This window comes from Ursus americanus, chromosome 30, assembly GCF_024610735.1.
Source record: "Ursus americanus isolate L20-20 chromosome 30, mUrsAme1.1.p, whole genome shotgun sequence".
Classification (NCBI taxonomy): Eukaryota; Metazoa; Chordata; class Mammalia; order Carnivora; family Ursidae; genus Ursus; species Ursus americanus.
This window is the reverse complement of record NC_142156.1, coordinates 1,815,632-1,843,350: the sequence shown is the minus strand read 5'-3', so window position 1 is coordinate 1,843,350 and position 27,719 is coordinate 1,815,632. Positions and strand designations below refer to the sequence as shown.

The window sequence follows — 27,719 nt, the reverse complement described above, 5'->3', positions numbered from 1 at the left end:
CCACCTTGGGAGACAGGATCTCAAAGAGCAAACAAATGAATTAGGTAGGTTACAGAACCGTGCTTGCCTTAGCAAAGGTGTCCCAGTAAGATACTTTCAACCACTTTTAATAGTGTGGTTCCATAGTCTATTTAATCTTTAGGCCATTTTGAAGCCAAAGAGCTACAGGTTCAAAGAGACATCAAGACGTGCAAATCCTAACTAATGACGTAGAGTATTGAGGTGACAGTCTAACGTGAAGGCTGGCATGCAAGACGTGCTCGGTACGTACTTGCCGAATGAATACATCGACACCCATTTTCATGACAGTGCTCACTGGGTAAAATGGGGTATACCTACAGAATACAAGATTATACACACACACACACACACACACACAATTATTTTTAACATAATGTTAGATGTCAAGTATATCTCAAAAAAATGTTACGTACATACATGAAGTTTCATACCTTTCCATGAATTTTTGGAAAATGTTGCCTCGAAGACTTTCACAAATTTCTTCTATGTAGGGCTGGAAGGGATGGAAAAGAAATCCCACACTGCATAAATAGGAACCTGACGAGACTCGGACGAGCTGCGGCTCCCACTCGCGCTCGCCCAGGATTTTGTAACAGATTCATCGCTGTGCTTATTTACTAGTTATCTACAGCTCAGCTGCACGCTCTGTGAAGGTACGGACAGGTCCGTCCTGCTTGCCACTGCATCCCCTACTGCCTGGCATGGTTCCTGCAAAGGCACAGAAGCTTCCCAAGAGACCATGGCTGGTTTTCCGGGTGTGTGACCCGTGCAGTCCCACAGGGCTCAGGCTCAGAAGAGCCCAGGCCTTGGTTTTAGTGTCCCTGCTGTCGCCATCTTGAAATTCTTAATTTCTGAAAAGGGGCCCAGAGTTTTTCATGCTGTGCTGGGCCCCGGAAGTTACATAGCACATTCTGTAAATGACTAAAAGTGTCAATAATCAGCACTGATGCTGAATTTTAAAACTAAAAGCTAATGAATCCATGGAGTCGGTTTTTTAAAATTAGCTATTTTACGTATGAACTTTCTACCTCCTGGAATCAGAGAGCTAAAGGTAACCGTGGGGAGGACTTCGTCCCTCTCCTCATTTTGCACGTGAGGCTGTGGCACTGCGGGCAGGTGCTTTCCCAAGGTCTCTGAGCAAATTCACAGCCAGACCAGGATGAAGGGCTCCTGGCTCACTTGCGCAGTATGAATCCCTTCATGGAAAACAGTCTACAGGTGACTCTTGTGCAACTTAAGTCTGGACCCCGAAGATCCACCTACTTGCTGATTTTTTACAGTATAATACTATAAATGTATTTTCCACATAATTTTCTTATTAACGTTTCCTTTTCTCTAGTGCAGTTTATCATAAGAATACAGCACATAATACATATAACATATAAAATATGTGTTAATTGACTGTTGATGTTATCGGTAAGGCTTCTGGCCAACAGAAGGCTATTAGTAAAGTGCAGAGGTGGGAGCCAGAAGTTCTATGTGGGTTTGTGACTGCATGGGGGTCGGCGCCCCAGCCCCTGTGCTAGTCGAGGGCCAACTGTATTTATTTTGAAATGGTTTCGTCTTACCTGGAAAAGAGTCGATGTCGCTTGTTTCTTGGACAGGTGACTTTGGACATGTTCTACAGCTTGCCTGGAGAATGGCTTTTCAAAAAAATTTTAAAAAACAGTGTTTTTTTCCCCGCATACATAAAACGTGACAAAACTCTGCATGTTACACAATATCACAGCATGTAGTTTAATACAATCACTAAGCAGGGACCTGTGGTAGTTATATTCACGTGCGATCTTTAAAAGTCAGCTGGATATCCGTGGGCGATCCAAACACGTGCTTGCTCCTCCGAGCTTCCAGAGTGCTTAGCCACTGTGGCAAGAAGGATAGTGAGCAGCGGAGCACCTGACTGACATACCTAATCCCACAAGGGTTTAAGACTATTGTGATTTAAAAAAAAAAAAAAAGTGTAAAGAATCTTATTATCACCTTACTCAATGTATACATCCCTCAATTAGTTCATGACGGGGTCCTGAAACTGTAAAATTTCCACTATAGAAGAGAAAACAAGTGCACGGAAATCCATTTAAGAATTAAAAGCCAGGGTGGTAGAAGGCTGCAGGTTAAGTGAAGTCTTGCTGTGACCACAGCAGATAAGAACGACACACTCTAGTCTCCATCCAAACTGCAAATTACATCTTCTTTAATAATGCATCGTAAGGAAAAAAGCTGAAGACGCCCATCATACTGCCAAAAACGCTCTCAACTGCTGAGCGACATGAAGACGAAGCTTCAGGGGGATCCCTGCGGGACATGTGGCATTTTGCAAGGCTCAACCGTTCTCCGGCAAGGTCGCAAGGCCCAGAGCATCAGAAGTCAGGACTAGCTCGGGAAGCCTGTCTCCTACAAGTTAGGTGAGGACAACAAAGAAATGCACGGCACGAGAGGTGCCAGCAGCCACAGTTCCTCGAATGGCAGTCAGGACCGCGAGAGAGCAGGACATACAGAAGCACTAAATAAATCGTGATCACGGCCAGCGCTGTGCGCTCGGGCTTCCCACAATGACAGAATGTCGTGGATCCGTGCTGCCCGATACGGGAGCCACCGGCCACGCGCAGCTCCCCAGCACTTGAAATGTGGCTCGTGAGGCACTGAGGAGTTAAACTTTAAACTCCACTGGATTTTAATTAATTTAACCTTATATTTAAATAGCCACATGGGGCGAGTGGCTTCTGTATTGGACACGGCAGGTGAGGACCGGGAGGCCACTCCTTCAGAAAACTCTCTCAGAGACATCATGGGGTAAATGTGGATTACTAATTCTTCCACTCACTCCTGGTGGAATAATTTCCTAGGAACCTAGTTTACCCTAATGACTGAACGGACTGTTTATCTGATTTACAGGGGGGAAAAATATTTCCACCATTATTTAACTGTGACTAAAATTAACAGAATAATTATTACTCTTCCTCATTAATCCAAAGAAACCATTTAAGATTTCTATTGATCAATATTTGATTAGCCTAATTATCTAAAGTACAGCCAAATTAACAATAATGAAGCTTAACTTCTTATAGAAAGTCTGGAATTGAGACCGGCCGTTTTTTTCCATGGATCTGCATGAGCTATCAATTTTATTTTCATCATTTTGGTTTTTGCCGTGAAAGAATCTGCTTTTGGAAATATCCTTGGAGTAGACAGAGCAAGCGCTTTATGTCAGCATTACCAACAAACAAATGACAGAAGAGAAGTCATGGGTCCCGTCCTGGGGGAGTACTGTTCGATTTTTAAACCTCTTCCTCCTGTTTGCCTTTCTAGAAACACTGCAAGCAGTCTCCTGTCCAGACGAAAGGCACGGGACAGAAAGCAATACTTACATGCGAGCAGGACAGCAGCTCCTTCATGATGTAGGTGTCATAAATTTGCCGGCTTCTGCAAAGGCGGTCTTCCTCATTCTCGAGCTTCTCATATTCTTTTATCTAGATTTTTCAAAGTCACCATTGTTAGGTATGTCTTCCCAGAAAACTCACTTTATTAAAAGATATTACTCGCCAGGGCAAAAACCACTTCCACAGGAGATTAAGCAAATTGCTGGACCGGCTACTCCACAGGAAACAACTATTTCTAATGTTGGAATAATGAAGTTGGGATAATTTAAATGCACCCTGAAACATACAAATGGGTTTTTTCCTATGATGAACCTCGTCACTTAAATTTAGAAGCCACAATATTAGGAAACAAATACTGCCATGGTTACAATTATCTTACAATATACCAGCCAGGGGCCATTCGTCCTTGCCAATTCTCCTCTCTGGAGCACATACCATCTAAATCTGGCTGTAATTCAGTTCCAAGACATGATGGGGATCGTTCTCATTCAACTACAACATTACAAAACATAAGAAAAAAATACATAGATATATAGAAAAAAATATATATATAGTCACATTTCCTGCAACATCAGTTAAAAAATCAGTTGAATACTTTAGAAAGGCATTAACCCAGAGATGAAAAGCGTTGGTTTTTCAAGTTGGAGCCCCAGCTGCAAAATAAAGTATCAATAAAAAGGTTACTTCAAACAGGATATTTTGGTAACTTAGGGAAGCCAGCTGGAACGGTATTAAGATAGGCCAAATAATAAAAATGTGCTTTAGAAATACTTGCTTATATAGAACTGGCCCCAACCCTCTAATCTGATACAGAAGCTCCTACATCAGAGAAGTTGCTTTTATTTATTTACAGAAATACTTTCAACCCAAAAGACAAGAGAATGAGGACACAAATGAAATATGGAGTTCTCAGGAAGACTGCAGCAAAGATCTTCAATACGATGACTAATTACTATGTATGACTTACTTTTAGGAACAAAGCATTTTCAACAGATAGACAGTTGTTGACACTGACTTTCATAATATCTGAGTATTCTTTATTCTGGGATGATAAAATAGAAATGAAAGTTACCTTTTTACAATAAGGCTGGGTTTGACGGTTTTGAAATCAAAACCAGTAAATCCTGTAATAATTTCTGATGAAGAAGGGGCACAGTCGGCAGGGAGTGGGGTGTGTGAAATACTGAGGTCCCAGATGAGGGCCAGCTAGTTCACACAGGGAGAAATACTGGGGCCATATTATTGTCCTGAAATATCATCATCAGTGTTACAATGAGATTCACAGGTCTGTGACCACCAGGGCTCACAACGAAGTCTTGCTGGAAGAGGCAGTGAAGTCTGCCATGAAGGCAGGCGGACTGGGGTAGGTTATAGCCCATCCAACCAGAAAAGAATGTTCTAAGGGAGCAGCAATCCAGCAGTGCTGCCATTACCAAAGGACCCGGGCTTCACCACCACCCCCCCACCGCCGCGGGTGTTAATTCAGGAGAACAAGTCTAAGGAGTTCAAGCACCATGCCATGCGCAAATATGGTAGCTGGGAGGCAAGAGAAGCCAGACACCAATATTCAAAGTAGAGTCAGAAAAAAAACAGAGGATCTGGCTTGGTTGATTTCTTTTGTTGTTTTAATTTTAGGTACGAGGTCCAAAGGTCAATGCAGAATTCTGGGATAAAAGAGGTAGACTGTTGGTGAACCAAAGGAAACATTTCTGCCTAAAAGAGTAAACAAACTCAAGAAATAATAAGACTTCGTGGAATTATTATCCTTGAAGACAAATGTAATACAACACAAGTCTGTGCTCCAGGGGCCCTAGAAAGCAAGCTGACACCTGTTTAAACAAATGCTGATACTATGGAAGTTTTCCATGAACTATAATAATCCAACCCCATGGAACATTCTAGTTTCTTGGGCAAATGATACTCTGAACCACAATTAAGAGCTTTACTAAGAGATTTAGGCCTCATAAACTCCAACCTGAACAACAGAAAAGGCAACTTAGTTGGCAAAGGAAGAGCCTAAGGTGTCTATGGCTATCATTCAAAATTTACTTCTTTTTTTTTTTTTAAGATTTTATTTATTAATTTGACAGAGAGAGACAGCCAGCGAGAGAGTGAACACAAGCAGGAGGAGTGGGAGAGGAAGAAGCAGGCTCCTAGTGGAGGAGCCCGATGTGGGGCTCGATCCCAGAATGCTGGGATCACGCCCTGAGCCGAAGGCAGACACTTAACGACTGCGCCACCCAGGCACCCCTCAAAATTCACTTCTATTATCGGGAAGACCACTAAAGAACATGCAGTCAACTATCAATCAGCTCTAGATAGGGTGACCTTATTGTAGCCTGTGCGTGGAGAATGCCACCTCTAATTTAGGCAGTTAGGTTGACCAGGTCACCTGAACAGGCAGAGGCTGGAGTTCAAGGGGAAAAGTCTCCCCTTGAGCAACAAAGAAACATGGTCGTCAACGATGCATGCTCACTGGCCACACAGTGCCTTTCTGCCCGGGTGGTAACAAAGCTCCCAGCTGAACATGTAGCCTGAATAAGCGGAACCCTAAGAGCAAGCACTTCGGATCCACGACTGTCCTATCTCCACTTTCTCACCACCATTTTAGGGAGATGGCTCGTAATGGCCTCTGCTTACCCAACAAGAGTCTCTCTCTTGTCTTAGCCTCACTGACTCCCCAACAAGCATTCAACTCAGCTGTTTCTCCCACCTTCTCTGACTGCTCTGATCTACCCTCTCTACCAGCTTGCCACACCGGCTCCTCTTCCTCAGTCTCCCTTGGCTGCTTCCTCTGCTGTTGGACTTCTAAATACTGAAGGGCCTCAGAGCATGGTGCCCGGGTACCCCTTTTTCAACTGTTATAGTCCCTTCTGGTAAAACTATGCAGTCCCACAGTTTCAAATATTATATTTGTTGTATTCAGTTATCTAAGTTATATTCAGATGTCTAAATCGGGATCTCTAGTCCTCACTTCTTCCCCTGAGCTCCAGATTCTAAATATCTAACTACCTATTGGACATTTCCATATCCCCTCTACCCCAGCCAAGCATGCTCTTCCCCTAGTCTTCTTTATCATGAAAATGAGTAAAACCACCCTCCCAACTGCTTAAGCCAAAAACCAAAGAATCATCCTTGATTCCTGCTCTTTTGCTCACACGCCTGCTTCTACCTCCCCCTACGTCCAATTACTTAGCCAATCATACTGGCTTTATATTCAAAATATATCACAAACCCAGGCTCTGCTTTAGATAACAGCCAAATTACTGCCAAGGGAACAATCCTCCTGAGAAAACAACTGTAAATTCTGGACATATATAAAACCAAACACTGCAGCACTAGCGAGTGACCATTAAAGTACATACATAACGGGGAAGGGGCATCAAACAGAAGCTGGACAGTAAGAGAGGATATTCCTGAAAACAAAGAGCCAGAGAGGCAGAGCTCCAAAATTCTGCGTATCAACTCTGTCAACATCCCTGTTGGATCCCATAGTGACACGTGAGCACAGCAGATACAAAGCGGTCTGGCTAAGGCTAAAAGAACTGAGCGAGAGATTCAGCTGCTACCCACTGTATAAGAAGCCAGAGCTTTCGAAATTTGAGTAAGCCAAGTTAATTCCTAAAACAAAACTTCAATAGCCTTTGAAGAAGCAAACGGAGTTTAGAGTATCTATAATGTATCAATCCCACTGTACAAGATACAATCTAAAATTATTCTACATACCAAGAAATGGGAAAATGTGGCCCACATGCAAGAGAAAAATACCATACATGAAGACCATTCCAAGAGGACTCTGATGTTGGAATTATCAGAGGATTTAATGCAGCTATTAGAACTATACTTACAGATATAACAGAAAATATGCAAGTAATGAAAAAAAGATAGGAAATAGCAGCGGAAACATATTCACTATGAGAAAAACCAAACAGAAATTTTAGAACTAACAAACACATCTGAAATAAAAAAGTCAAAGGATGGACATAATAGCAGAGTAGAGATGCCAAAAGAGTCGATGAATTCGAAGACAGATCCATAGAAACTATCCCATCCGAAGAACAGAAAAAAAATTGGGGGGAAAAAATTGAACAGGGCATCAGTGATATTTGATCTAATATCCAAAAATCAAACACACATGTAACTGGAGTCCCAGAAAGAGAGAAAAGAGAGACTGAGGTAGAAAAAAATGCTTTAAGGAGAATGGCCTGAATTTTACCAGATTTGGTGAAAGATACAAATTTATAGACTTCAAGTCAGCAAACCCCACAAAGGATAAACACAGTATCTAAAATTACTCCACTAAAATACAGAGACTGTCAGAAGTGGGGGAGGGGTGGTGAGCAAGGCACTTTTATATCTGTCTCAAAGAAACAGACTTTATATATAAAAATACTGGTTGAAAATAGAAAGGAAAAGATATATCATGAAAACAGTTAAGCATAAGGACACTGCATGGCTATAATAATATACAGTGAAGTCATTTTCAAGACAAAGACTACGACAAGCAATGAAGAGGGACATTTCACATGAAAAGATGTAACAATCATAAATGCATATGCACCTAATAACAGAGCTTCAAAATACATTTTTAAGATGACAAGAAAAAGAAGAGATAATTCTATAATCAGAGTTGGAGATTTTTTATCACCCCTCTCTCAGCAACTGATGGAACAAAGAGATCTAAAATCAGTAAAGACATAGAAGACATATCACATCAATCCCCTTCATCTAACTGATATTCACTTAACATCTCCATCTTCCGTTTTCCATGGGCTTTAGAATAAAACCTGAATTTGCTACTCTGGCCCCCAACCCTGTCTCCCTCTTCGACCTGATCTTATCTCACACTACCCCAATCCTCTCATCCACTACGAACATAGCATTTTGGTCTTCTTTCAGTTCCTTATGCCAAGGTCTTTCCCACCACATCAGGGGCAATGTCTTAGCCACATTTAGCCTAAAATGGTCTCTCTTCCCACCTTGCTCTCATCTTCAAAAGACTAGCCTCCCTGTCAATCAAATCTGTTTCCATGCCCACTCTCCAGAGAGTCACTCTGACCCATCAATCTAAAGTGGCCCCCAAGGCACAATATACCACATTGAGATTTGAGTCTGCTTGAGTCCTTGCATAGCAGTTATTACTTCCTGATACATTTCCTGCTATTTGTTACTTTTTGTTGTCTGTTTCTCTCAACCAGAATAGAAGCTCAAGAAGAGCAAGGGCTTTGTCTTGTTCATCCAAGCAATGTCTGGCACTGGTGTTTCATAAATAGTGGTTGAATGAATGAAGAAAACCCTATGTAATATCTTTGCCTCGGATCTTATATTTATTCTCTGTTTTCCATGATTTATTTCTAAATCTAGGTATATATACATATTTTGATAAGCTGCCTCCAAACCTGAATGGAACAAGGAAGTGGAACCAACACGCTGAGCCGTAACTATGTGTCAGTCACTGTTCTGGCGTGCTGATTTCACACACACCACCTTAAGAGACAGGTACTGCTATCACCCTCATTCTTAGCTGAGGACGCCCAAGTAGATTAGCTAGAAACTGTTAGCCCAAGTTTACACAGTCAGTAACTAGTGGAGTCCAAATCCAAACCCAGGCAGGCTGAATTTACAGCTGGCACTCTCAACCATAAGTTACAGCCTCCCATGCACCTGAACAGTATACTACAGATACGGTTTAGAACGCAATCACCCATCCAGCAACCTATCTGAGCCTCACAATTAGCCTGCGAAGCAGCTGGAGATGATTAGTAACCTCATTTCATAGATGAGGCAACTGAAGCTCAGTTACGAGGTCCCCCTACTGTGTGCTCCTCAAGGACAGGGACGGCGTACTGTTCCCATTTATAAGCTCCAGGTCTGAAGTGTAGATGCTTCAGAGATGGTTCGACCACTGGCCCCACATCCCACGGCAAGTGAGAGGCACGGCTGCACCAGAGCCTAGCTAGGCCTTCTGTCTATGAGTCAAATACAGATGAGATGAACACCAATGACACAACAGAAGCAGCAGGCGCAGACTAAGTGTTACCGAGCGTTTCAGACAACAAATGGTGTGGGAATCAAAGGTGTAAGCAATCACGGAAGACTGGGTAGCTGTCCAGAGAGATTTGTTAGCAAATATATAAAGTGAGCCAGACCTTAAAAGAAGCTAGGCTTTCCACAGGCCGAGAAGGCAAAGGAGCATTCTAGGCTGGAGGAAGGACGTAAGAAAAGAAACGAACAGAACGGCTCAGCGCTTAGTGACAGTTCTATGTAAGAAGGTAGTGAAAGGGGGCGCCTGGGTGGCACAGCAGTTAAGAGACTGCCTTCGGCTCAGGGCGTGATCCCAGCGTTCTGGGATCGAGCCCCACATCGGGCTCCTCCGCTATGAGCCTGCTTCTTCCTCTCCCACTCCCCCTGCTTGTGTTCCCTCTCTCACTGGCTGTCTCTATCTCTGTCGAATAATTAAAAAAAAAAAAAAATCTTAAAAAAAAAAAAAAAAAGAAGGTAGTGAAAGATAGAGAAAGGTAGGTGATGACTAACACAGAGCTCTGTAAATAGCTCTGGATAAGCTATGAGGCCTTTAACACACCAGAAATGGGTAACCGCTAAAAGTCTGGGGACCCAGGAAAGTGGAAATACAACATACAAAATATGCATTTCAAGACAGCAGACAAAAAAAGTTTTCTCGGGATCGGGGTCATACAACCACCACCAGAAATAATCAGACTGATAAAACCAAGGATGCAGAGAAGAATTATTTTTTTTTTAAAGATTTTATTTATTTATTCGACAGAGATAGAGACAGCCCGCGAGAGAGGGAACACAAGCAGGGGGAGTGGGAGAGGAAGAAGCAGGCTCATAGCGGAGGAGCCTGATGTGGGGCTCGATCCCAGAACGCCGGGATCACGCCCTGAGCCGAAGGCAGACGCTTAACCGCTTGCCACCCAGGCGCCCCCAGAGAAGAATTATTGATAACCTCAATGCTTAAAGGCTGTACTACTTTAGAAAACTGTGTTTGAAGCCCCAAGTCAGGATGGTGTCTTCAATAAGAGAATATACGGCAGGTTGCTAAGGAGCTTTGGAGTGTTATCCTCCAAGAGGAGAATCTGATAAGCCAGATCCATCCTGTGCCAACCAGAAGACAGGTGTGAAGAGCTGGGAGCAAGCCAACCAAGAGAAACTCTAATGTTTAAAGTTCAAATGGAAACACATCAGCAGTACTCCGCCATACTGGCAAGAAGCACTTAAGAAGGAACCCAAGTAGATTGCCCATCTGTTTCAACCTTGCAAAAATTATCTGTTAAAGATTTCTCTGAATTTGACAAGGCAACTTAGTACTTGCTGAAATTGGAGAGGTGAAACTTTTAAGAACGGAGAAAGAAAATTCTTTTGACAGATCAAGCTGTGATACTCATCCAGCCTGCAATTCAGAGTGAAATAATAGAAGTTAACTTCATAGTGAGTAAGAGCCTTTCGGATTTGGCTTATTTTTTATACATGAGGCTAAATGTACATCATAATTTGGCCATTCTCCCTGGAAATACATTAATATAGTTTTAAAAGTATAGAAAATATCAAGTTTTGAAGTACATCAATAATCCAGAAACAAAAGAATAATATCCCTCCAATTTTCAAACTTGTACAAGGATTACTAATATCAGTCCTAATTATGCTTTGCTTTCATTTAAAATGCTTTAGCGGACGCCTGGGTAGCTCAGTGGGTTAAGCGTCTGCCTTCAGCTCAGGTCATGATCCCTGTGTCCTGCGATCCAGCCCCTTGCTGGGCTCCCAGCTCAGTGGGGAGCCTGCTTCTCCCTCCCCCTCTGCCTTTCCCCACTGCTTGTGCTTTCTCTCTCTCATGCTCTCTCTCTCTCTCTCTCTCAAATAAATAAATAATCCTTAAACTGCTTTAGGATGCTATATATGCTAATAATAGCATATGTCATTTCTTAAATATATTTTAAACTGAAATATTTCCTAATTTCTGTTCTAATTTCTTCTTTGACCCATAAATTACTTACAAGTATATTCATTTCCAAGCAGTTAAGGATTTCTTAGTAAACTCTGTTATTAAATTTCAGTTTAATTCCATTGTGGTCAGAAAACATTCCAAACAATTTTGATCTTTAAATCTGCAGGAACTTTCTTCAGGGCCTGGCAAATAATTTCTTTTGGTAAATCTTCCATGTGCACTGTAATGAAGGCAAATTCTATTTTTGCTGGGTGCCGCATTCTATATATGTCAATTAGGTCAAGTTTATTCATCACTTTATTCAGATTTTCTATATCCTTACAAATTTTTTGTCTGTCTGTTCTATAAACTCATGAAGGGTGTGTGCTCATGTCTCCCACTAAGAATGTAGAGTTGTCTAACTTTTTAACCTTTAATAAGAGTTGTCTTTATTATTTTAGATCTGTCAATTTTGGCTTTATATATTTTGAAGTTAAATTATTTGTAACATACAAGTTTAAGGTGGTGATCCTGACCCCATTATCATTATGAAATAATCTCTACCTCCAAGGAGCATTTACCATATACTCGGTCTGATCTTAGTGTTGCTGCACCAGCTTTGCTTTGGTTGGTGTTTGTCTCTGTATATCCTCTGCCACCCTTCTGTATAAAGTAGGTCACTTGTAAGTAGTATATAATACAGTTTTGGTGATTTATTCAGGCAAACTTAGACTTTTACTTGGGAGTATTCAGTCCACTTACATTAAACGTAATTACTTATGTAGAAGGATTTATAGTTACCGTCTTATTGTTTTCGATTTGACCCATCTATTTTATGTCCTCCTTTTATTCCTTTTTTTAGTTAATACAATATTGTTTTATTCCATTTTCCCTCTTTTAACTTGTTAGATATACACATTTTATTCTATTAAGAGTTGCCTGGGAGATTATAATATGTATCCTTAACTGATTACAAATCAATGCAAATTATTACTTTTATTATCCACCCCCCCCAATAATCCTAGGATCTTAAAACACTTTAACTTCTTTAACCCCTCTTGCTTCTTGTGCTTTTATCATACATTTTAGTTTTATATACATTTTAAAATCTAAAAACATTATTGTTTTGCATAGTCAACATTCATTTTTATTTTATATACATATCACCCTTTATGAGGACCTCATTCCTTCCTGCATTTCCATCTGGGATTATTTTCCTTCTGCCTAAAATATCTCTTTTCAGTATTTGTTATAATACAGGTCCACAGCTGACAAAATTTCCTCAGTTTTTCTCTGAAAATATCTTTATTTCACCTTCATTTTGAAGGAAATTTTTGCGGGGAATGGAACTCTAGGTTGGCAGGGTTTGGGGGTATTGGTTGTTTGGTTTCATTATTTAGATGGACACTTTACTATCTGGTTTTTTTGCTGCTATTGCTGTTTTAACCATTTCTTTTAAGATGTCATAGTCAGGCATATTATTTGTTGCTCCTTTAAAAATAATGTGTCTTTCTCCACTCTCTCGTTGCTTTGAAGACTTTCTCTTTGTCAGTTTCCAAAATGTTATATTGATGTCAAAGATAGGTTTCCTTTGTAGCCATTCTGCTTGGGGTTTTCTAAGTTCTTTGAATCTGTAAGCAGCTCTCTTTCATCATTTTATAAAGTTCTCAGTATTATCTCTTCAAATATTTGTTTCTGCTCCATTTGCTCTCTTTTCCTTCTACATATTCCAATTCTACATATGTTAGACCTTTTAACCACATCCCACAAGTCTTTAATATCCTTATCTATTTTTTTATATTCTTTCTTCTCTATGTTACAGTGTGAGATCATCTACTGACCTGCTTCCCTATTTATTAATCGTGTCTTATGTTGTAACCAACTGATTCTAGTCATTAGGTTCTAATTTCAAATATTATACTTGATGTCCCAGAATATCCATTTGGTTCTTCATAATAAATTGGACTGAAATTCACTATTCCTTCATCAATTTTGTCTATCTTTCCCTCTATTGTCTTAAACATATCATTTATGGTTATTTTTAAGTACTTGTCAGCTAACTTCAATATCTGAGTCATCTGTGGGTCTACTTCTATTACCTTATGAGACATATGCTCTTATATCTTAGATGTCCATTATTTTTTTAATGTATGCTGATCATTATAGGGTCTCCCTATATTATTTTCCACCTGCAAAAAAAGGACAGGGGTCTTCCTTGTACTCTGCTACACAGGTGGAGAGAGGGCTCATCACCCAATATGGGATGGGACTGGGCTGGGTCTCCACTTTTGTAGGATTCAGTCTGCCTCTGGTTTGCCCCTGTTCCTAAGGCATGGCTCTCCGTGGAGTTCAGTGGGAAGCCTTTATCAGCACTAGACTCATTTCTGCCTGCAAGAAGTTTTCAGAATAGCTCTTTGGCCTCCTTGACATGATTCTTGAGAGAGAGAGAGAGACTAATCACATGTTTGGGGCTCCCCCAGTTTCATTTGTTTTCTATTGTAGCTCCAGAAACCTCTTCTGGCTTTTCTGTCTCCTAGAAGCAGCCTTCTTCTACCTGGGGCCAAACATGGCCTCTTGTATGCTCACTACACCTAGAAATCAGTAGCTGCCTCGGGTGATAAGTAGCTACAGATCTTCAGTGTCAATCAACTGCTCCCTAGGGTTTTCATCTCTTGCCTGTTCTGTTTTCAGATTCCTGACACCACAGGTCCACATTTCAATACAGCAGTGTGAGGCCGTGGGAGATTTCAGTGAGGCTTCCAGAAGTTCCTGGCCTATCTCTTCAGGTCCCTTCCAAATGTCTTACTGGGGAAAGCAGCTGTGTGTCTGAGACTCCCCTTTCCCACCACATCTCCAATTTGTCACTCTGGCCATGTGTGACCGGAAAACGTTGGTAGTTTCTCTTTCACTCAGTGGAGGCCCTCTGTCTCAGCTTATGTCTCTGGAATCAGCAGGCTTCTGCAGAAAAGCAAACGGTTGCTGACCCTTGGCACGCTTCTGAATGATAATCCCTCCTCTGGAGTTTTAGTCCAACTATTTCTCAGTGCTTCCAGAGCACTCCAGTGCCCTTGCAAATATGATTTTTACAGATGTTGTCCGTCTATAATCAACTACATATTATACCTTGTGCTACTAATTATGGTCAATGAATTTCTACATATTTGTAAGATATCTAGTAGTCTTGATATTTTCCAAAGTACAGTCTACATATGCTCTTAAAATAAAAGCACCAGTAAAACAGTTACTTCTTACCTCTTCATAAAACTTCACCTGAGGTACAGCTTCATTAATTTCATTCAAACAAAAATCTTTAAATAGCAAGAAACCTAAAGGAAAAGAATAAGAAATTTCAGGGTGGGCAATAAGTGAAATTTTACCCCACAGGGTGTTTTCAAAGTAATGTGGTTATACTTCAACCTCTTCCTCCCCTACCTTCAAAATTAATAATAAAGATTTGGGGGCACCCGGGTGGCTCAGTCAGTTAAGTGTCTGACTTCATTTTGGCTCAGGGTCGTGAGATCGAGCCCCACTTTGGGCTCCACACTGGGTGTGGAGTCAGCTTAAGATTCTCTCTCTCCCTCTCCCTCTGCCCCTCCCCCGTCCTCCCTCCTTCTCAAAAATTAATAATAATAATAATAGAGATCTCAAAGGACTAATTATACTTTAGAAGAAAATACTCCACATAAAGTAAGAGTACCACATACCTGGCTCCTTGCTTTGGGTTCCTTCTCTACTGGCAACCCCCACCCCCACTTTTAAAAACTGCACAATAAGTAGTGCCAGTGGTCACCATTCCTTAGAGCCACTGGTCACTACAGCAAACAGAAAAATAACCAAAGAAATAAGAGATATGGGTAGTGTGGAAGTGTTGGTAAAAGTCATCATAAAGCTAATAAATACTATGCCCACAGAAACAAGACTAAATTCCCTTGAAAAAAAAAAAAAAAGACAGAAGGACTTTCATGACCTTCTCAGCCTTTCCTCTTACCACTTCCTACCTTGAAGTCCCTCAAAGTCCACACAAATACCCTGTGCCAGAGCAGACTACCCACTCCCAGATTATTCTCTGTTCCTTCACAGCGCCATGCCTCCCCTTTATTCAATCAGCACCTTAACCTGGAATCCCGCCTCCACGACACAGTGCCTGGTGCACAGGAGGAGTCTGATAGATGTTTGTTGAACAAACCCTAATTGTTTACATAACCCTTCCAACATGGCTCTGCCAAAGTACTTAGCACACTCCAATTAACTATCTGATTTATAAGTCCCTCCTACACTTGCAAACCAACTGCCTAGCTTAATGCCCAGCACGCGGTCAAGACGAACTGAACGAATGAAGTTCACTAAGACAAGATGACACCAGACTGAGGGTAGAGATTATAAAAAGTCAAAAACAAATTAAAAAGCAAAAAAAAAAAAAAAGTCAAAACAGGGGTGCCTGGGTGGCACAGTCCGTTAACAGTCAGACTCTTGGTTTCAGCTCGGGTCGTGAGATCGAGCCCCAAATTGGGCTCCATGCTGAGTCAGCTTTGGATTGTCTCTTCCTCTCCCTCTACCCCTCCTGCTCACGCTCGCTCTTTCTCTCTCAAATAAATAAACCTTTAAAAAACAAAAGTCAAGACAATAAAAGGACTGCTGGAAGAAACAGAAGTCACAGAAGGGAACTGAAGGAAAGACTCACAAAAAGTCTAAGACGTAGGGAGAAGGTAGACTGGAAATCCCCAGGTAGGACAGAGAGAGGCAAAAAAAGGAAAAAAAAAAAGAGCAGCAAAAGAGCAGCTTTGACAGGTTTTAACTGAAGTTAGCCAAAGAAATCATGTAACTTAAACCTGTCTGTTACTGCTTCTTGAATTCCCCTCCAGAGTTCCAGGAAGATGACCTCTGAAAATGGTAAAGGTTCACTGAGTGGACCTAGAAGAAAGTATTAGGCCTACTTAGTTAAATAGGCAAGGCCAGCCTAACTAGGGTCAGGTGCAGACTGGCGGCAGGGACACGGGCACGCTCATTTCATCTCAAAGAACTGAGGACAGACTGACATATGAAGCAGGAAATTCACGAAAGAGACAAACAGAAAGAGTTGAAGATGCAAATCTCTACTATTTGCACATTAATATTTTTATTTTAAATAAGAGACATGGTTACTTTTTCATTCTCATGCATGTCAAAGTATTTAATTTCAAACTTCCCTTGTCATTTCTTCTTTGACTCATGAGTCACTCAGAAATAGACAGTTTGAGTTCCAGATATTTTAGGGTTTTCAGGTATTTTTCTGATACTGATTTCTGTTTAATTCTGCTGTGGTCACAGAACATGTTCGGTATGATTTCAATGCTTTCAAATTTATTGAAACGGCTTTGGCGCCAAATTTGCTCCATCTGGGTGAATGCTTCATGGGCACTTGGGGGAAAAAGTGTACCATTAAACAGAATAAAAAGGCAACGAAGCCGAGTTGGTTGGTCAGGCTGTTTGAGTCCCTCATCCAAATCCTTACTGAATGTCTGTCTCCTTCTTCTATCCATTATCGACAGAGGACTGTTGAGATCCCCATTTGTAATTATGGATTGTTCATCTTTTTTCAGTTGTGTCAGTTTTTGGTTCGTGTATTTCTTTTTTTTTTTTTTTAAAGATTTTATTTATTTATTTGACAGAGATAGAGACAGCCAGCGAGAGAGGGAACACAAGCAGGGGGAGTGGGAGAGGAAGAGCAGGCTCCCAGCAGAGGAGCCCGATGTGGGGCTCGATCCCATAACGCCGGGATCACGCCCTGAGCCGAAGGCAAGCGCTTAACCGCTGTGCCACCCAGGCGCCCCCGTGTATTTCTTTTTCTATTTTGGGGAGAGAAAACTAAAATGAGAATTTGAACTGAGGTTATTTTGATCATACGAGAGATGTTTTTGTGACGTCTAAATGACAAGTGAACTAATATGCCACATATGGACCACTGGCTTTGGGCTGAACTCGGGATCAAGGGGAAATGGTTCATCACGCCCATCGTGCTCTCTGGAATCGAGGCCTCACTTTCTCCTCCAGCCTCTTCTTAGACTGTTCTCTCCCAAACTCCCTGCACTGAGCCCACATGTCTGCATTCCAGTTCCTCTCTAATACCAAACCCGATCTGCTCTCAGGGTTACTGACTTGCTATCCCCACTTCCTAAAACATGCTCCCTGACCTTGCGGACCTGCAGAGCTCAGCTCAAACACCCCCTCCTTAGGCCTTCCAGGGTTCTCATTCATGTTCATTCTCTCTCTCTCTCTGGTGCACAAGAGCACAGCCATGTGCACACACGCATTTTGTTTATAGCACTTGTGACTAGCAAAAATGATCATATGCATATGTTATTATTTGCCTCCGCCACAACAACGTAAACACGGAAAGGCCACGTAGGTCTTATTCTCTACTACGTATGCAGGAACAAGAACATCGTGATATAGAGGGAGTGCAGGAGAAAGAACAAGGGAAGGAAGGAGGACGGGGGATGGGGAGGAGGGACAAGTAAGGAAAAGGGAAGGGCGAGGAAGGAGGGAGGGGTGGAGAGGGGAGGGGAAAGAAGGAGGATGAGGGAGAGAGGGAGATGAATGAATGCCCGTCTAACTGCTTCTGTAGTGCAATTTCCATTGTCAATGTGTGGGATGAGCCAAAGAATGACTGTAACATACCGTAGGGGAAAAGCCCCATTACTCTCCTCATGTCTGCACACAAACTGAAGCCTTACTTTCTGTCTCAGCAGCTACTAAAATGGAACAACAAGAAGGAAGGTGTTTTGCCTTTTGGATAAACTCTAGATCACTGTGTTTCAGGCCAAGAGCAATTTCCCTTCGTTAGGCTTAAATTACACACAAAAACCCCCAAATGAAGCATTTCTCAGATTAGAGCAAAAGCTAAGGGGCAGAAATAAGGAAATAATTTGCCTAACAGGTTCACTTCATCAGTGGTTTTTCTCCAGATTTTAAAGAATAAAAAAAAATAGTGACCCAACACCTGCTTTTACTAGATAACTGTGGAATGGGTTTACCCTTGTTTCTATATTTGGGCCACTGCAAACTGCCCGCATACTGATTAACTTTTGAGTATATGTAACACCAGAAAGAGTAAACTATCCCAATTTGTCACCACATATTTTGCAAAAATTGGAAGAAAGAATCATATTGCTTTTTATAAAATACCAGTGAGAACTTTTAATAATATACAAATATAACTTTTTTTTTTAAAGATTTTATTTATTTATTCGACAGAGATAGAGACAGCCAGCGAGAGAGGGAACACAAGCAGGGGGAATGGGAGAGGAAGAAGCAGCCTCCTAGCGGAGGAGCCTGATGTGGGGCTCGATCCCATAACGCCGGGATCACGCCCTGAGCCGAAGGCAGGCGCTTAACCGCTGTGCCACCAGGCGCCCCCAAATATAACTTTTATATCGCATTTTATAAAATATCAATTAAGAACGTTTTAAAGTATCAAATATAAGTTTCCATGAGAAATTTTGAAATGTTACTTCCTAAAAAATTTTCAAAAAGTAGAAAGAAAAATTATGAAAAAAGTCTTGGGCACCTGGGTGGCTCAGTCAATTAAACGGCTGCCTTCAGCTCAGGTCATGATCCCAGGATCTTGGGGCCTTCAGCTCAGGTCATGATCCCAGGATCTTGGGATTGAGCCCCGCATGGGCTCCCCGCTCAGCAGGGCGTCTGCTTCCGTCTCTACCCTTCCCCTTGCTCATGTTCTCTATCTCACTCTCTCTCTCCCTCAAATAAATAAATAAATAAATCTTAAAAAAAAAAAAAGTCTTGCAAGAAATAATATCTGTCCTAGGTTTTGCCAAGGAGACTCAAACACTGGAAAGGATAGATTGTGTAACTGCTAAAAGTTTCTACCAATATTGACTGATTTGACAAAGCGTTTCCCGAGTTCTACTAAGAGTCACTGTGATATACACTAGGGATGCAATGGTAAAGACAGAGAATTTTTCCCATAAGGGACTTATGGATTTAGTGTAAGGGCCAGACAACAAAGAAGTACACAAATAAAATACGTGCAATTTATGTAAATGATATAAAGAAATTTTAAAAGGTGCTGAGATAGATGATAAAAAGAAGGAAATGTATGTCATACAGAATGACAATAAGACCTCTCTGGGCTGTGAGATGAACAAATTACAAAGCATTCCAGATCAGAAAAGGCTAAAATGTTTAATCTTACTCCTATCCAATAATGTATTAGAGGTCTTAGCCAGTATAATAAGGCAAGAAAAGGAAATAAAAGTTACTCAAAATGGAAAGGAAGAATTAAACCTGATTCTATTGGGGGTGCCTGGGTGGCTCAGTTGAATAAGTGCCTGACTTGTGATTTCAGCTCAGGTTATGATCTCATGGGTCGTGAGATCAAGCCCCATGTTGGGATCCACACTCAGCAGAGAGTCTGCTTGAGATTCTCTCCCTCTGTCCCTCCTGCCCCTCTCTAATAAATAAATAAATCTTTTTTAAAAATTTTTAAAAATAAAACTGATTCTATTCATAGACAAGATGGTTATCTATATTAAAAAATCCTATTTACAATGTTACTAGGCTATATAAGTGAATTTAGCAAGGCTCCAAGCTACAAGGCCATTAAATAAGAATTAATGATATTGTGATATGCTCAGATCACACAATTTTAAAACAGAATTTTAAAACAAGTCCATTTGCAATAACATCAAAGAATAATCAATACTTAGGAGTAAATAAATAAGAGATATCCAAGACTATTATGTTGAAAACAATAGAATATTACTGATAGAAATTAAAGAAGACTTAATAGAAAGACATACTCAGTTTATTGACTGGAAGACTCAAATGTATATTCTCCCAAAATTGATCTTTTTTTTTTTTTTAAAGATTTTATTTATTTATTTAACAGAGAGAGACAGCCAGCGAGAGAGGGAACACAAGCAGGGGGAGTGGGAGAGGAAGAAGCAGGCTCCCAGTGGAAGAGCCTGATGTGGGGCTCGATCCCAGAACTCCGGGATCACGCCCTGAGCCGAAGGCAGACGCTTAACGACTGAGCCACTCAGGCGCCCCCCAAAATTGATCTTTAAATTCAATACAATCTCAATCATAATCTCTGGAGGCTTGTTCAATAAATTGACAAGCTTTGATTCTAAAATGTCTATGGAAATGCAAGAAACCTAAAATATCCAAAACACCTTGAAAAAGAGGAAAAACACCTTGAAGGAGAGGAAAAAAGTCCAAGGACTTATACTACCTGATTTCAAGACTCATTATACAGCCATGGTAATCAATGTGGTATTGGCATAAGATTAAAACAGTGGAAAAGAACAGAAGATCCAGAAATTTTTTTTTTTTAAGATCCAGAAATACACCCTTACTTAGATGGTCAGCATATTTTCAACAAAGGCACTAGAGCAATTTATTGGAAAAAGAAGGTCTTTCCAACAAGTGGTACTGGAAAAAGTTATATTCCAATGGGGAGGAAAAAAAAGTCAAACCTTACCTCACATCTTATAAATAATTAAATTGAGATTGATCATAGGATTAAATGTAAAAGGTAAAATTATAAAACTTCTAGAAAATGTACAGAATATCTTCACAGAAAATACTTATGCAGAAGATTTCTTAGGCAGAATATGAAAAAAATAATAAATTAGACTTTATCAAGATTTAGCACTATGCTCATCAAAAGACAGTTAAGAAAACAGACCAGCCACAGACTGGGGATAAAAGATTACAAAACTCAAGTCTGAAAAAGGCCTTATTTCCAATTTATATATACTTTTTCTTAAAGCCTCTTACAAATCAATTTTTAAAAGAAAACCACCATAAAAAAGTGTGCACACATTTGAACACTTCATAAAGGAAGAGCTAGGAATGGCCAATAAGCACATGAAATGGACTCCACGTCGTTGGTCATCACGCACATGTGAATTAAATCACTCTGAGATACCACCGCACACCTACCTGGATGGCAGAGTGAAAAAGATTGACAATGCCGGATGCTGGCAACCAGACCGCTCATTCGCTGAGGAGAATATACAATGCTCTAGACTCCTCATGCCTCTGAGTCAACAGGCGAGGAAGGGAGTCGCTGTGCTGGCTGGGGTGACTGATCCTGACCAGCCCGGGGGACACTGCACACCTCCTCCGCAGTGGAGGGAAGGAAGAGTATGTCTGCAATACAGGACATCCCCTCTCTTAGTATGACTGTGCCCTGCCATTAGTGTCAATGGAAATCTACAACAACACAATTCAGGCAGGACTGCTAATGGCCCAGAGCCTTCAGGAATGAAGGCTGGGTCACCAACACCAGCTACGACGTGTGATCAGTTACAGAAACAATGGTTATCATTGTCATGAGTGCTTCCTCCTTATTGTGTGTGTATGTGTATTAAACAAACACCCTTGCTTTCTTCCCCCTGTTATGCCCTTACCCAGTAACATAAGATGTACTGACTTTATTTTTTTTTTTTTAAGATTTTATTTATTTATTTGACGGAGAGATAGAGATAGCCAGCGAGAGAGGGAACACAAGCAGGGGGAGTGGGAGAGGAAGAAGCAGGCTCACAGCAGAGGAGCCTGACGTGGGGCTCGATCCCATAATGCCGGATCACGCCCTGAGCCGAAGGCAGACGCCCAACCGCTGTGCCACCCAGGCGCCCCAGATGTACTGACTTTAAATCATAGTATTTAAATGTTGCTGACTTTATGTTGTGGTATTTACGATACAGGATACCAAGGAGAAGAGTGAGCATGACCTATTATTTTGCACCCTCCTCTGGGGAATGGGTTAGCACATTTTGGTTATGTGCAGGTGGTCATAGCATGCTGGGTGGGGGGGTATGATCTTATCATCTCTATTAGAGAATTAAATACAGTCTACGGAGGTGCACAGAGTGGGTGCCAAGGTGACAAGGGATGGACTTGTGATGGCAATTTTTGTGTCAACTTAGAGGGTATTTGGGGATACAAGTAACATATAAATTGGCGAACTGTGAGTAAGCAGATTGCTCTCCATAATGCGGGCGGGCGTCATTCAATGAGCTGAAGTCCTGACTAGAAAAGAAAGACCAGCCTCCATGAGCAAGGAGAAATTCTGCCAGCAGACGGCCTCCAGACTTCCTCTGCACATTGGCTCTCCTGGGCCTCGGGCCAGCCAGCTCACTGTGGATTTGGACCTGCCAGTCTCCATAATCACAAGCACCAATTCCTTATAATTAATCCATCTCTGTGTGTGTGTGTGTATGTGTGTGTGTGTGTGTGTGTGTGTGTGTGTGTGTATATAATATATATAAAATATATAATATTTGTATATATATTTATATAATATATAATATATAAATATAATATAGTATAATGTGTATAATTATGTGACATATTATATAATATATTATATCATATTATATATTATTGATATTATATATCTATATATTATATATAGGTTACAAGTACATATATATATATTCACTCAGGAAAACAGTCTGAAGGTTTCTTATAAAGTCAAACACACCCTTAACACACAATTCAGCAACCTCACTATTAGGTATTTACCTAGTGGTAACATATGGCTCCAAAAACACATGTACGTGAATCTTCATAGCAGGTGTATTCATAATTTATCCAAAATAATCCAAAGTCCACCCACTGAGGCATAAATAGTGATATTTTCACACAATGGATTACTAGTCAGCAATAAAACAAAACACCAAATCACACAGCAACATAAGTAAATGCCAGATATTTTGTTTGTCCCAAGACACCAGATGCAAAAGAGCATATACTCTGTAATTCTCTACGTATGAAGTGCTAGAAGAGGCAAAACTAATCTATAGTTTAAAAAAAAGTAAGAAGAAGGGGCATGAAATTGACTGGGAAGAGCATAAGGGAACTTTCTGGGGACAAAAATGTTCTGTAGTTTGATAGAGATGCGGGTTTATACATTTATCAAAATGAAACTGTTAACAGTATTATAAGTAAATTTACTTTAAAGAAATATTAACTAGCGAGTAGGTTTGCATTTCACAGTAGCAGGAGTTGGCAGTTCTGAAACTACTCATGGTGCGTTCTAGGCTTATACAAATGAGTAAATACACTGAGGATAACAGGAGCCTTCTTGAAAAAGAGGTAAAACAGGTAAGAGAATAAAAGTATATTGTAGTAATGGATTGGAATGGGGTATTCATTTGAGCTCACTGTTTTTAACAGAGAGACAAACATGTACACACACACACACACACACACAGACACACACACACACACACACACACATACTCCTTGCTCTTTTGTTAAGAAGACTTAGAAGCAATGAACACTTCTAGCTCCCAAGTTGGGGATTCTCAACACCATTCTCTATTAAAAGGAACAAGGAACCCTTGAAGAAAGGCTGGTTGACTCTAGGGCAGGGGCAATAAATACCAAGTTGAGCTGTAGACATCTTATTCTCCCAGACAGTAAGAAAGGCTCAAAGGATGATGAGGACATATCAACAGGACACAGGAATCAGCTTGAAGAGGCTCCCACTAGCCAAAACTAGGGCAACTAGGACATCAAAATAAATAATATAGGAATGGATTAAACCACTGGCTAAACTAAGGATCCAACAGTCCATACTGAGAGATAGATTAAGGTGGGGGGTAGGGAAGAAAGAAAGGGAGGGAATGAGGAAGGGAGAAAGGGAAGGAAAAGGTGGGGAAGGAAGAGGAGGGAAGGAGGGAGGGACGACTCTTAGAGACAAATGCCAATTAAAAACTGTAGAAGGAATAATGGCGCTCGAAAGTCAATGGGAAGGTAAAAGTTGGTAAGAGTATTTACATAGTCTCAAAAGCAATTTCCCATCAATTACTTATTCCTTAGAAAGGGAAAGCTTGTAACTCCAAGATGGAGAACGCTTGCACACACCCACGTTCGGCAAGGGATCAAAACTGACCTCTCCAGCATCAGGACAAAGTGGTATCAGGACGCACCGGGGACAGCATATCTCATTTGCGGTCTTCCTGACAAAATGCATACTCTGAACCTAACTGCTATGGAAGAGTAAACAAAGGGCCATTTTACAAAATTGGCCTGTAACCTTTAAAAATGTTCAAGAAACCCAAGAAGGTTACGGAACTTGGCCAGATGAAAGGAGCCTGAAGACGTGGTGACAACAAAATGCAAGCATGACCCACAACTGGATCCCAGACCAGGAAAAATCGTAGCCAAGAAGGACATTTTGGGGCTGTTAGAATCTGGATATAGTCTGTGGATTAGACAACAGTATTGCACTGGTGTTAAGTTTCCTGATTTTGAACATTGTACTGTAGTTATCCGAGAGAATGAATGACCTGTCCTTGATACACGCGGACTGAAATATATAATGGTCAAGAGATATGAGGTCTCCAAATTACTCCCGTGTAGTTCAGAAAAAAGCCATGAAAGACAGAACGATAAAGAAAATACAGCACAATATATACAACAATGAAGCTATTTAAAGGGTATGTAAGAGTTCCTTGAACTGTTCTTATGACTTTTAAGTTTGAAATTATAGCAAAATATACTTAAGTGTATGTAAAGATAAAAAGTTACAAGAAAAAAGGTAAAGTAATAAACATAACATGATTGAAATTCTATACATTCATTGGAAAAGGAAGTTTTCTTATGCTAAAGAAAAACAACTGAAATTTGGCTTTTAACAATTAAAAATTTTATGTGACTCATAATAGAAATTATTGCTATGAACCTGGCTTTTCAAATATTTATTCCTTTAATAATTAGTAATTTCCTGTCCACCTAAAAGCTCCAGGTCTCCTTAAAAAACACAATATAATGGAAGAGCTAATATAATTTAAACAGAGCAATGCTTATAAGCTCCACTATAATTAAACTTAATTCTGAGAGAGGGGGAAAAGGTGGTTTAATGTAGCAAATTAGAGCTACTTGTTCCAAGAGTTCTCTAAAATATTCTCTCCTAACAATGTGAAGATTCTCATTTCATGTACTGCATTTCTTTATGCCCGTAGAATAAACCACGCTGTGCAGGCATACCAACTCCCGTGTTTCTGGAAGTTTCCTTCAACTCCTCCAAGCACCTCAAAGCAATCTCCTTATAACTTGCCATCCAACATGACAGCACACATCAGAAGAGAGCCCCACCAGCCACACTAGATTGTCTGTAAACCCAGGACTGGAAGCTTATACGTTAGGCCTCATAGCGTAACCTTCCACGTAAACAAATTAACAGAGCAGGGGTTGGGTCTCCAATATTAGCACCTATTTTTTTTTCAAGTTTAAAAGGAAAAGGCCTTGGCTTAATCTCCATATTTCTTTAACTCTAGGAGTCTATTACTCTAAATAAAATGAAACTAACCAAATTATAAAGGCATGGAATGAATGGCGAAGGACACATAAACGTAACTGAGAATGGCGACGTCAAAGAGAAGCAGAAAATCAGACAGAGCAAGTGGGCTAGTGGCTAGTGGGAAAAGCCCATAAAAGCACCCAGGCGGGAAAAGAAGTCAGTAATACGATGATCCAAGAATACAAGTAAAATCAACCAAAGGTAGGGAACACCTGCCAGAATTCTGCTGCGTGGGATAACAAAAAGTCCTAACAATCCAATTATCTCTTAATGAATAAAGTTTAAAGTTTCAAAAGTTAGTCAAAAGGCATTCGAGTACAACCTAAGAAATAAACTACTTCAAGTATTGCCTTGAAATATTACTCTTTTTTACTGAGAATCAAAAGAACCCCAAATTATAATTTGAGAATTCAACTCATTAGACAGGTGTATTCACAAACGTACTGTACACCCACTACCGGCAGAACACGTCTACACACTAGCAATAAATAATGGGAAATTTACATTTACACGCGGCATCATTTATGATAACACCAAAACCCGGCATGCCTGAGAAAGCATCTAAGCAAATACGTGCATGATTTAGAAGCTGAAAATTACAAAATACTCATGAACAAAGTCAACGAGGACCCAAATAAAGGAGAAGAGATGGCATATTCATGGATCAGAAGACTCAATAGTGTTGAAACGTCAACTCTCTCCAAATCGATCTACAGATTTAACACAGTCCCGGTCAAAACCCCAGGAGGAGTTTTTTGTAGAAATCAATACACTGATTCTAAAAGTTGTATTTTGTAAGGGAGCAACAATAACAAAAAAGTCTGACTTTTTTTGAAAAAGAAGAACAAAGTGAGAGGGTTTACGCTATCTGATTTCCAGACTTATTATAAAGGCACAGTAGTCAAGGCAGTGCATTGTTGGAGAAAAAGACACACACGGAGATCGGTGGAAGAGAACGGGGCCCAGAAAGAGAGGTGTACATAGTCAACTGATTTCTGACCAAGGCACCCAGGGAGTGCAATGAGGAGAGGAAAGGTCTTTTAAACAGATGGTGCTGCGACCACTGAACATCTGGGTGCAAGAGTACGTGACCACTGCGAATTAATTCAAAATGGATCGGAGACTTAAACGTAAATCTACAAACTATAAAATCTGTAGGAAAATTAACATACAAAAAACAATCTTTGCAACCTTAGGGTTAAGCAAAGAGTACAAAGATCCGACATGATCTATGAAAGAGAAAAACTGACAAATTGGACTGAATTGAAGTTTACTACTTCTGCACTTCTGAAGTCATGCATAGGAAAATGCAAAGACAAGCCACAGATTCAGAAAAGATATCTGCAAAATACGTATCTGGTAAAGAACTTTTAAGCAAAGTGCATAAAGAACTCTCAAAACTCAATAATGAGAACATAAATAATGTGTTTTTTTAAAAAATCGAAAAGATTTGCACATTTCCACCAAAGAAGAGAAACCCATGAAGAGATGTCCAACATCAGTAGTCACTAGGAAAAGGCAAAGAAAAATTAAAAAGAAAAAAAGGCAACACCAATGCTGGCAAGGTTATAAAGCATCTGGAACTCTCTCAGACTGCTGGTGAGGAAACAACAGGTATAACGTCTTTGGAAAACATTTCTTTGAAGTTAAACATGCAATTGCCATTCAACTCAACAATCCCCTCCTAGGTGTTTACCCGAGAGGAATGAAAGACCAATGTCATACTCACAAAAAATCTATCACAGATAGTTATCATAGACAATCTCCCAGATCAATCTCCCAGACAATCTCCCAGATCACAGGCAATTCTCCCAAACTGGAGATGATCCACGTGTTCTTCAACTGGCGAATGGATAAACTGTGATGCACCCAGAGGCCGGAACCCTACTCGATACTAAAGAATCAGCTACTGAGACTGAGCCAGGGGTGAATTCTCAAAAGCATCGCTCCAAATCAAAGTATCAGACCCAAAACGCTACATCCTCTGTGACTGCACTTAGGTCATTCGGGAAAAGAGTAACCACAGGAACAGAGAGCGCAGATCAGCGACTGGCAG

The 27,719-nt window shown here is 40.6% G+C and overlaps 1 protein-coding gene across 7 annotated transcripts in view; it reads right to left on the bottom strand.

Annotated features, from left to right (window-relative positions):
* Window positions 1-27,719, bottom strand: part of GRK3 (G protein-coupled receptor kinase 3) — a 125,590-nt gene that overhangs the window by 52,895 nt on the left and 44,976 nt on the right. For 5 of the 7 annotated variants that reach the window (XR_006778425.2, XR_006778426.2, XR_006778427.2 and 2 more), the window contains exons 3-6: window positions 14,599-14,672; window positions 3,390-3,491; window positions 1,590-1,664; window positions 453-514 (exon numbers count right to left, since the gene is read on the bottom strand). Coding sequence is in view for 4 of the 7 variants with exons in the window: in XM_045791205.2 (XP_045647161.2) it covers window positions 453-514; window positions 1,590-1,664; window positions 3,390-3,491; window positions 14,599-14,672 (313 nt within the window). In the remaining 3 variants the exon portion in view is untranslated. Of the gene's footprint in view, window positions 1-452; window positions 515-1,589; window positions 1,665-3,389; window positions 3,492-11,416; window positions 11,588-14,598; window positions 14,673-27,719 lie in introns of those variants that run through there. The other 2 variants (XM_045791206.2, XM_087857178.1) reach the window with 2 other exon arrangements.